This window comes from Gekko japonicus, unplaced genomic scaffold (genome assembly GCF_001447785.1).
Source record: "Gekko japonicus isolate JY-2015 unplaced genomic scaffold, Gekko_japonicus_V1.1 scaffold1537, whole genome shotgun sequence".
Taxonomy (NCBI): domain Eukaryota; kingdom Metazoa; phylum Chordata; class Lepidosauria; order Squamata; family Gekkonidae; genus Gekko; species Gekko japonicus.
In genome coordinates, this window is record NW_015164233.1 from 446,184 (window position 1) to 456,549 (window position 10,366).

Consider the following 10,366-nt stretch of genomic DNA (forward strand, 5'->3'; position numbering starts at 1 on the left):
TCATGTGCCCCGCCCCCCGTACCTCCCCCGGGGGAACTGCGATCCCCCGCGATCCCCCCCCCCCCGAAATGACCTCTGATTTATTCCTTAGGTTTGTGTCTCGCCTTCCCCGAAGGCTCAGGGCAGCTAACATGTTTCAGCTAAAATCGCTGTGAAATTAATAGCTTTTGACAATCCGAAAGGTTTTTTAATAATTTTATTTTGAAAAATGGTTTGTGTTTTTTTGAATATCTTACGGCTTGTCAACCCCGATTGTATGCACTACCTCAGAAATATAGAGACTCTGTGTTTTATGGACAAGTAATGTGCGTATGGATAACATTCCTCTTCTTGTTTATCAGATGTTGTTGAAAGATACTGTGTGCATCCTGTAATACAGGATGTGAAAATATATAAAACTCAATAAAAATGCTATTTATATTAAAAAAAATAAATGCCAAATTCAAACAATGAAAACAGTATAAAAATACAATGATACAGCATGGTACAATTAGTAAAATTAGTAAAAATAAAATAAATCGGTGCTCCGATACTCACTCCGAACCATAAAACCAAGATGGTTTTAAAGCGAGTTCTGGTGGCGTTTTCAAGGCAAGAGGGAGTCAGGGCAGGGTGGTTTGCCATTGCCTGCCTCTATGAAGTGACCAGTGTTCCCTCTAGGCTGAGTTAGTGTGAGCTAGCTCACAGTTTTTTAGCCTCTGGCTCACACTTTTTTGTCTTAGCTCAGGAAGGATGGATCAAGAGCAAACTAAATTATGCAGTAAAAAACGCCCGCTCACAGCTTTAATGCCAGTAGCTCACAAAGCGGAATTTTTGCTCACAAGACTCCACAGCTTAGAGGGAACATTGGAAGTGACTCTACTGATCTCCCATCCAAGTACTAACCAGGGCTGACCCTGCTCTGCTTCCGAGATCTGATGAGACTGGACTAGCCTGGGACATCCAGGCCAGGGCTGTTCTCAGCTAGAATTAGCTAATTAAGGGAGAGTCTTCACTTCTCTGACCTTTGTAGCAATCTGCAGTTGACTCTAGGGCTACTGGAAAGTAGTGGAGTTCCAGGCGTAGCATTGTGAAATCAGCTCACATTTATTGATTACGTCGGAACGAAAAGAGATCACTTAATCGGTGCGAGGCCGGCTTGTATTCCTGCATACACTCACATCTTTCCCTCCCTCCCTCTCCCTCTTGCAGATCGCTCTCCTCTTTAGTGAAGCAATCCTGACAGCTACATTTGCAAAAGGGGGGGGGAGGAACCTTGTGGCTCAGAGGTTAAGACGCTGAGCTGCAGACCACAAGGTCTGCAGTTCGGCAGCTCGAGACCTGAGTGCCATGTAATGGAGTGAGCGCCCTTCCCTGGCCCCAGTTCCTGCCAACCTAGCAGTTCGAAAGCAAGAAACTGCAAGTAGATAAACAGGTACCACTTTGGTGGGAAGGGAACAGCGTTCTGGGCGCCTTGGTGTTTAGTCATGCCGGCCACATGACCACGGAAACGTCTTCGGACAGCGCTGGCTCTTCGGCTTGGAAACGGAGATGAGCACCGCAACCCTAGAGTCGGATTCAACTGGCTTTCGAGCAAGGGAACCTTTACCTTTACTTTACTTAAAAGAAGCAGGAGAGAAACCTCAACAGCTCTTGAGAGTCAGCGCTCCCCCTTGCCAGATACGTATCTGACGAAGGGAACTTTGACTCTTGAAAGCCAGACACCCTGAAATGTCTGTTGGTCTCAAAGGTGCTCCTGGACTCGAAGCTCACTCCTCTGCCGCAGACCCACACAGCCACACATCTGAAGTTCTCTGTAGCCCTGTTCACAGCTGTTTGTAAGAAAGGGCTGTTATGCCTTCACTTTACAAATGCAACATGGGGCAAGTGCCTTTGAGTTACACGAGCTTTGAATCATGTAGAGAGCCAGTTTGGTGTAGTGGCTAAGTGCGCAGACTCTAATCTGGGAGAACCGGGTTTGATTCCCCACTCCTCCACTTGCACCTGCTGGATGACCCTGGGCAAGCCATAGTTCTCTCAGAGCTGTTCTTGAAAGAGCAGTTCTCTCAAGAGCTCTCTCAGCCCCACCTACCTCACAGGACGTCTGTTATGGGGAGGGGAAGGGAAAGGAGTTTGTAAGCCACTCCGAGACTCTGAGTGAAGGGCGGGGTATAAATCCAATCTCTTCTTCTTCTTCTTCTGTACGTGCACAGACTGCAGCATGAAAATGACTCAACACACGGTGTAAAGGCCAATCAAGTGTGCGCTGCACACGGATTGCATGGGACCGTGCTGTAACTTGTGAGCAGAGTTAGCGATAGGGTTGCCAAGTCACTTACCTCATGCGGCAGGGGAGTCCTCGTCCCCACCTGGAACATTCATGCGCATGCGCCGCTGTGACGCCACCTGGAAGTGACGTCATCACACCGGGGGCGTCACCGGGCGATGCTCTACCAGTCTATAGAGTTTTTGGGGCAACTGGTAGAGCATTGCCCGGTGACACCCCCGGTGTGATGACATCACGTCCGGGTGGCGTGGGCCCCCAGCGGGGGCTTGGCAAGCCTAGCTAGCGTGTAGCTGAGGTCTGTGTGCGCAATCGAGCTCAGGTGTCATTGACCAAAAACGGCAACCCCAAAGACGATGCTTCCTAGTCTGTTTTGGCCCTTGCGCGAGGAGGGCTGGATCCAACCACTTTCCCTGCTGGTGAGCAAAGGAGGAAGGGATCCATCCCCCTTTGGCCCCCCCAAAAAATCTATTGAGGTTAACTGGTGTGGTTGGTTCAGTCACCTTTAGTTAGTGCTTAAGGAAAGCAACAAACGCAGCAGCGTCCCTTTGCCAGGTTACTCGGCTTACAAAGCTACACAGAGCCACGTTATAAGTTTAGAAGAGAATTCCTCTCTCTCTCTAGTTGAGAAGTACACTTTGGGTAGGAAAGTCGGACTCTTTTTGTAGCAGGAACTCCTTTGCATATTAGGTGACACACCCCTAATGTAGTCGATCCTCCAAGAGCTTACAGTAGCTCCTGTAAGAAGAGCTCTGTAAGCTCTTGGAGGATTGGCTACATTAGGGGTGTGTCGCCTAATATGCAAAGGAGTTCCTGCTACAAAAAGAGCCCTGGAGGATAGAATACTAAACTTACTAGCTAAAGGATGGAAGCAGATGGCGAGAGGCCCTTCTGCCTCATGGTGCCAAGAGAGGACCGCATGTCTCTCTCTTGGTGCGTGCAGGGAGAGAGCTGGTCTTCAAGAGAGTGAGAGAGAAGAAGGAAGGGGAAATGGTCCCTGAGAACACAATCTGGAGGACAGTGGCAGAAGAGTAAAGACAGGAAGAAAGGTCTGGGTGCCTATCTAGCTATCTAGTCTCTCTTGCCCCTCAGTCTGGAGGTCTGAGACAGGGAACATCGCATCTGGAACTTCCAGCAAAACCTATGTTTGAGATCATGGGACCTCATTGGACAAAAGCCACATGGAACGGGGGCCTTAATAAGGAAGGGGTGTGGGCTAAGATTGAGTAGAAAAGCTGGCCGGACCCAAGCCATGATTTCCCTGTGCATTTTCCTTTGTGGTCTTCCCTACAGTCTCTGCCAGCCCCCCAGGACCACTCCCTAAAGAAGACGCGGTGAAACTTTGCTGCAGCATCTCCGCTCCTCTCCCGCCCGGGGCTGTGTTGCGCTGGGATGCTGTGAACATAAGCAGAGACGTTCCCCACTGCCTCACAATCCAAAAGGCAGGGCAGCAGACCTGCAGTCTCATCGTTGGGAAGGAAGAGAAGATCAGCGTGAACTACACCGTGGGTATGAACGGAGGGGAGTAGCGGCATTCACCCGTTGCAACCCCCACATCTCAGGGAACCTGAACGTGCCACAGTTATAGTGATCTCATTTAAGATACTTATATCCCATCTTAGATTCAAGGCGCCCAGCAGCAATGCAATGAAAAATTGCAAAGACGTGACATTTATGCTCGCCGAGGCTTCCGTGGGCCAGGCGCCCCTTTGTCAGACACACGTGGGCCGCACAATCAGTGCGCCCCGCTCATCTTGTCCTTGCTAGGGTTGCCAACTCCGAGTTAGGAAATTCCTGGATATTTGGGGGTGGAGCCTGAGGAAGGGCAGGGCTTGAAGAGGGGAGGGACCTCCAGTGGGGTATAGAGTCCACCTTCCAGAGCATCCCTTTCCTCCAGGGGAACTGATGTCTGTACTCTGGAGATCAGTAGTACTTCCAGGAGATCCCCAGGCCCCACCTGGAGGTTGACATCCCTAGGTTTCACCTCCACCTTTTTCTGCAGAGGAGGCCACGGAGCAGACTGGTTTCCCACTTCCTGGCCTGGCCTTGGGAGTCGGCGTACCCCTGTTGCTGCTGATCCTCCTAAGCGTGTGCCTGTTCACCTACATAGCTGTCAAGCGGAAAAAGGTGAGTCTCTTTGGGTGTCCACGATGGGAAAAGGGGAGGCAGAAAGTCTGAGCCAGATGCAGAAGCTGTTGGCGGGGGGGGGGAACGACTGGAAAGAGCATAAGAGAATGTGGAAGAAACGCTTGTTTTCCCTTCTTTCGGTAGCGACGGATGGAGAGGATGGCCCAGGCAAAGCAACATTTGCTTGCAAAGAGGACTTGCCAGTGTCAAAGGTAAGTAAGTCCCAGGGGTCACCTCGTAGAAAAGGAGGTGCAGGAGCTCATTAGCATAACTCATTAGTATAACTTATTTGCGTATGCCACACCCCCTGACATCACCGGAAGTGTGTCAGAAGGCAACACCCACCGCTCAGGCTCCACGGGACTGTTTTGGATTGCTAGCTATTGGGGAGGGGGAGGAACATGCAGATCTGTCCTCGCAGAGGAGGGAGAGCTCGTACCTGAACAAAACTTGGACTTAAAGGTGCCACTGGACTGTTTTGGACCAGTTCTTGCCATGACTGAGGGCTGCTGGGAGCAGGGGGTGGGGCTTCTTGCATGTGCCCACCCCCTGGGCTCTTTACTGCCGGAGCTCCGCTCCTGTATGCTCCTGCAGGAAATGACCCCTGGTAAGTACCAAGGCATCCAGCCAAGGGGCACATGGCCTCATGACCAAAGTAGGCAATATATGCGGTGTGCACCTGGTTGGGGGCCCCCTGACTTGGCTTGCAGTCACATGTGAGCTTGGGGAATTAACGTTCACATGTGCTCCACGGCCAGAATCAGATTCAGCCTCCCCTCCATGCTGTTGTCTCAAGCTGAAATGGACATGGGGTCCGTGTGCTGCAGCCAGTGCGTATGGAACCCACATCAGGGCAAACATTTTCCTCCCGTGGCTGTTCTTGCGTGGGAAAACAGAGCAGGGGGGAAGGCTGAAGGCCCTCCTTACTGCACTCCCCAGTCAATTTGGGTCCAGAGTGCTTGGAAACATTAGTTCCCTGAACTCACATGTGACTGAAAATCAGGTGGGGCCCCCAGTGTAACATGCATCACACGTATTGTCCAATTTGGCCCTTAGGCTTTCCAAGTTTCATTTGGAGGGTTGCCAGCCAAAGAGGTACAATCCAGAAAATGGCATTGGTGTTCATTCTCTACATCAGGGTTCCCCAACATGGTGCCTGCCAAGTGTTTTTAGACAGTGGGTGGGGTCAGCTGGGGAAATGGGAAATCATCAAGGCTTCTGGCTGACCATTAGGGTTGCCAATCCCCAGTTGGGGGCAGGGGATCCCCTGGTTTGGAGCCCCTCCCCCTGCTTCAGGGCTATCAGAAAGGGAGGGGGGATAGCTGCTGGGCACTCCATTATACCCTATGGAGACCAGTCCCCATAGGGTATAATGGAGAATTGATCTGTGGGTATCTGGGGCTCTGTGGGTAGAGGTGCCAAATTTTCAGCATGGCTGCCTCTCCTCAATAAATCCCCAAGTTTCAAAAAGATTGGACCGGGGGGGGTCCAATTCTATGAGCCCCAAAAGAAGGTGCCCCCATCCGCCGTTGTTTCCAATGGAGGGAAAACATTTAAAAGGAACGCAGTCCCTTTAAATGTGACAGCAGCTCACCTGGAACTCGCTTCAGAGTTCAGTCGTGCTTCTTCCCTCCCAGAGCCTCCCTCCCATCTCCTGGAACCTCCTGTTAAGCCCCCCACATGTTTGTCTGACTCACCCGGCAACCCTACTGGCCACTGGAGATTTGATTGGCTGTGCAGGTTTTTTTTAAATGTTGCTTTGGCAGCAGCTGCCACCCCAGCACAAGGAAGTTCACTCTTGTGATCAATCAGGTGGGCAGCCATATTGGTTTGAAGCAGCAGGACAAATTTTCACGTATGCTGCTGCAGGCATATCGTGGCTGGCTCTGCCTTCCATGGTAGCCATTTTGTGTCAGAATTCTGAAGGTGCCCAAAGGCTCTAAAAGGTTGGGGACCCCTTCTCTATGCAGAGGCAAGACAGATAGAAGACAGCAGGGTAAATGCTCGTAGGTGGAAGAAAGGGACGTTTCCAATTCCCCCCCCATACTAACATAACAGAAGCAAATGAGCCTTAACAACAATATAAAGAGATAAAACAAATATGCCAATAGCTCTCTGTCTTACTTTTATCCTAACTACATTATGATTTTCACTGGATCCTCTTTACAGCTAGTGAAACCCGATACGTGTTGCAAGTTCCAGGCTCAGAAGTTAATTTCCATGCGCATAGGGGCCCGATTTGATCATCTTATAGGGAGAAAGTGTCTTCACCCCATGCTGTTCCTGAACTAAAATGGGATAAAGGGGTGTTATTTGCTTTGTTGAGGGCTCCCGAATAGTCCAGCTTATCCAAGGCTCGTCAGAGCTGGGGAGCTAAGCAGGGTTGCCTATGGTTAGTACTTGGATGGTAGACCACCAAGGAAGACTGGGTTTGCTATGCAGAGGAAGGCAATGACAGACCACTTCTGCTCTTCTCTTGCCCGGAGTGTGCCATGAAAGCGGTACCCATAAATCAGTTGTGACTTGATGACACATTTTTCTTCTAGCAACCTGATTAGCCCAGTAGAGTTGGCCACCGTCAATACTTAGATGGGAGACAACCAGGGAAGACAAGGGGCTGTTTTGCAGATGAAGGCAACGGCAAACCGTTTGTGCTCGTCTTATCTGGAATGCCTCATGGAAGGGGTCGCCATGAGTCATTTGTGACTCAACGGGGCGGTCACATGCATGAGATAAAGCGGGGGGGGGAGCGAGGCTATTTCTTCCGGAGGAATTTGACCCGCAGTTGCGCAATCACAGTCCTTGAAATTTTTTGTTTTTTGCTGTTTGTTTCCGATGCGCTTACACGAGGAATTGATGAATTGCATCTCTACACTGAGGTCTCCCTTTGGCGCTTGTGATGATGTGCATACCGAGAAGGGGTGTGTGTGGAAACGGCACAGAGTCGGGATGGCCTGATCCCGATGCCATGAGAGCGCACTGGAGCAATCAGGCACGGGAAACTCTGTCTGTGGCTCGTCACAACCCGTTTACTACCGGATTTTCCTCCAGTGTCTTTTTACTCTGCTTCTGTGGTGGAGCAAAACGGTTTGCCGTTGGGTGCGGGGTGCTTCCCAGATGTTCGTGTCCGATCGCGCCCTTTAAATCCGCCTGGCATTCCCACCTATGGCGGGGCTAATTGTGCGTGTGATCGTGGCCAACACGGTCTTTTCCTCCTCATATATCGATGGGATACACATTATATTTCCCCAATGAGGCAGCTCCCATAGGCTGTGGGACAAATTTTCTGGGAGCTCGAGGCCACCCAACAGGATTTCCCCCTCCATCACAATACCATTTCCTATATAGTCCACTTCACCAGGGTTCCAGAGGGCAATTAAAACAGACAAACAAATCAAGGGCATAGGACAGTGATGGCGAACCTTTTAGAGACCGAGTGCCCAAACTGCGACCCAAAACCCACTTATTTATCGCAAAGTGCCAACACGGCAATTTAACCTGAATACTGAGGTTTTACTTTAGAAAAAACAACCCATACATTAACTTAAGATGATCCAAACAAAGTAGTGATCGTGGCCAACACGGTCTTTTCCTCCTCATATATCGATGGGATACACATTATATTTCCCCAATGAGGCAGCTCCCATAGGCGGTGGGACAAATTTTCTCCATCACAATACCATTTCCTATATAGTCCACTTTACCAGGGATCCAGAGGGCAATTAAAACAGACAAACAATTCAAGGGCATCGGACCTGAGTCTGAGTAAAAGCCCACCCAAGCCCGGATCGATAACTGAGGTAAAACTGACAGGGACAAGATGGTTTGCTTTTCAAAAGCGAACCAAGAACAAAGTTTACCCAATAAAAACGCACGAGCTGAGGTAAATAGTAACATTTAACCAGGCGTTGTGGTGGGACGTTAGGCTTCAAACTGTACGTGCCTCAGGAGAACACTTCCACAGGCAGGTTTGTAACGTATCAGCACAGCACAGCACTTTCTGCTCCACTTGGTTACGCTCTAAATCCAGCAAACCCTGCTTTCCTACAGTAGCGCCTCAGAACACTCAGTTCTCCAAACGCCAAAGATCTGATATCCCCTCAGGCCTTTAATTCATACTCCTGTTTAATTCACATCTTTCTCCGCACTCAAAACCTCATTCCTGGCAAGGGCTACGTGCCAGCCCTCAGAAATAGGGTTGCCAGCTCTAGGTTAGGAAATACCTGGAGATTTTGGGGATGGAGCCTGAGGAGGGCAGGATTTGGGGAGGGGAGGGACTTCAGTGGGGTATAATGCCACAGAGTCCCCCTTCCAAAGTGCCCGTTTCCTCCAGGTGACCTGCTCTCTGTCTCCTGGAGATCAGTTGTCATCCCAGGTGATCTATAGCCACCACCTGGAGGCTGGCAACGCTACCCGGAATCAACGAGGGGGCAGCGACCTCAAAAATAGGTGCTGCATAATGTTGTGAGATCACTTCCGGTTTCCTTCCTGCATTCTTTTCGCACGTAAGGAGAGAAACACCCCCACCCCATTGCCATTTCCACTGACAAGAACAGCACAAGAAAACGGGAAGTTCCTTATGCCCCCCCACAGCATTCCCTCACAGTCGATGCTTCCTCTAAGCTGTGGAGTCTTGTGAGCAAAAATTCTCCTTTGTGAGCTACTGGCATTAAAGTTGTGAGCGAGCGATTTGGCCACTGCATCAATTAGTTTGCTCTGGAGCCATCCTTCCTGAAAAGTATGCAGATGGAGAGTGATTCAGCAAAGAATATTTTATTCAGTCAGGAACAAGACGCTTTGGCCGGCTCGCAGGCCGGCTTATATTCCCTCAGAACCCACCACCACAACACACACCCCACTTCCCGATAGGCTATTTACAGTGACCGAGAGACCTATTGGCCTCACAGTCTGGGACCTAGCCCTCTGATAGGGCGGGCTAGGATCCTCCTGGACCATTGTCTTTAGGCGCGAAGCTTGATGTTTGTCCCTGGACAAGTCCGGACATGCCCGGCCATGTCAGGGCTGGATACACTACACTTCCTGAGATGAGACAAAAATGTGTGAGCCAACGGCTACAAAACTGTGAGCCAGCTCACATTAACTCAGCTTAGAGGGAACACCACACAGTGCCAAGCAAACAAGTGCCGTTTAAAGTGGGTTTCCCCCCCCCTCCCCTTGTATATCTGACCCAATTCGTGTCAGGTGTCCTGTGTAGTTTGGCCCAGAAACGTCTTCAGGTGTAAAAGCACATCCTGTTTCTCTTTTTTTCAGTGAGTATTTGTGTGTGTGTGTGTGTGTGTGTGTGTGTGTGCGCGCGCGCCTGGAAGTCATGGTTGACTTCTGGCGACCCCTAGTGGGGCTCAGATGTTTCAGAGAGGTGGCTTGCTATTGGCTGCCTGTGCGTCCTGGCCCTAGTCTCCCATCCAAGTACTTGCCAGACTCAGCCCTGCTTAACTTCCAAGTTCTGACAAGATCGGGGTTGCTTGGACTATCCAGGTCAGGGCTAGCACCTCCTGTTTTTCCTGCTTCCTGTGGGCCTAGATCTTAGAGAATGTATGTCCCTCTTGTCTCTTCCAGGGATCAGAGCAATGATTACTACCACACCTGAGATCCAGCAGCAACTCTGCCCCGTGACACCTAACCCAAAGTGGTTCATTTCACAGTTGTGCCTTGTTGTTTTTCCTATCTGACATGCGCCCACATTACAAGATGGAGACGTACTGAATGTGAATGTGGATACAAACGCCTTTCCCTTGGACACCTGATCTAAACTTCTCTCGAATAATTATATAATAACAGTACGGTCATGAGAAGGGAATTTTGCCCAAAGGCTTCCAATCTGTTCTGCTTTATTTTCACCAGCAGTCTTGTTCAGAAGCCCGTCGTGTGCAGGCAATGGCTACGTTGCTTCGTTGAATCAAACTTACTCACAGATTTTAGAATTCCGGTTCCCCTTTAATAGCAAGCCGCCTGCCC

At 50.2% G+C, this 10,366-nt stretch overlaps 1 protein-coding gene across 1 annotated transcript in view; it reads left to right on the forward strand.

Annotated features, from left to right (window-relative positions):
- Window positions 1-9,998, forward strand: part of LOC107108191 — a 24,347-nt gene extending 14,349 nt beyond the window's left edge. The window contains exons 5-8 of the mRNA XM_015408595.1: window positions 3,557-3,772; window positions 4,266-4,390; window positions 4,535-4,602; window positions 9,968-9,998. Of these exons, the coding sequence (XP_015264081.1) occupies window positions 3,557-3,772; window positions 4,266-4,390; window positions 4,535-4,602; window positions 9,968-9,998 (440 nt within the window). The remainder of the gene's footprint in view (window positions 1-3,556; window positions 3,773-4,265; window positions 4,391-4,534; window positions 4,603-9,967) is intronic.
- Window positions 9,999-10,366: the final 368 nt, after the last annotated feature.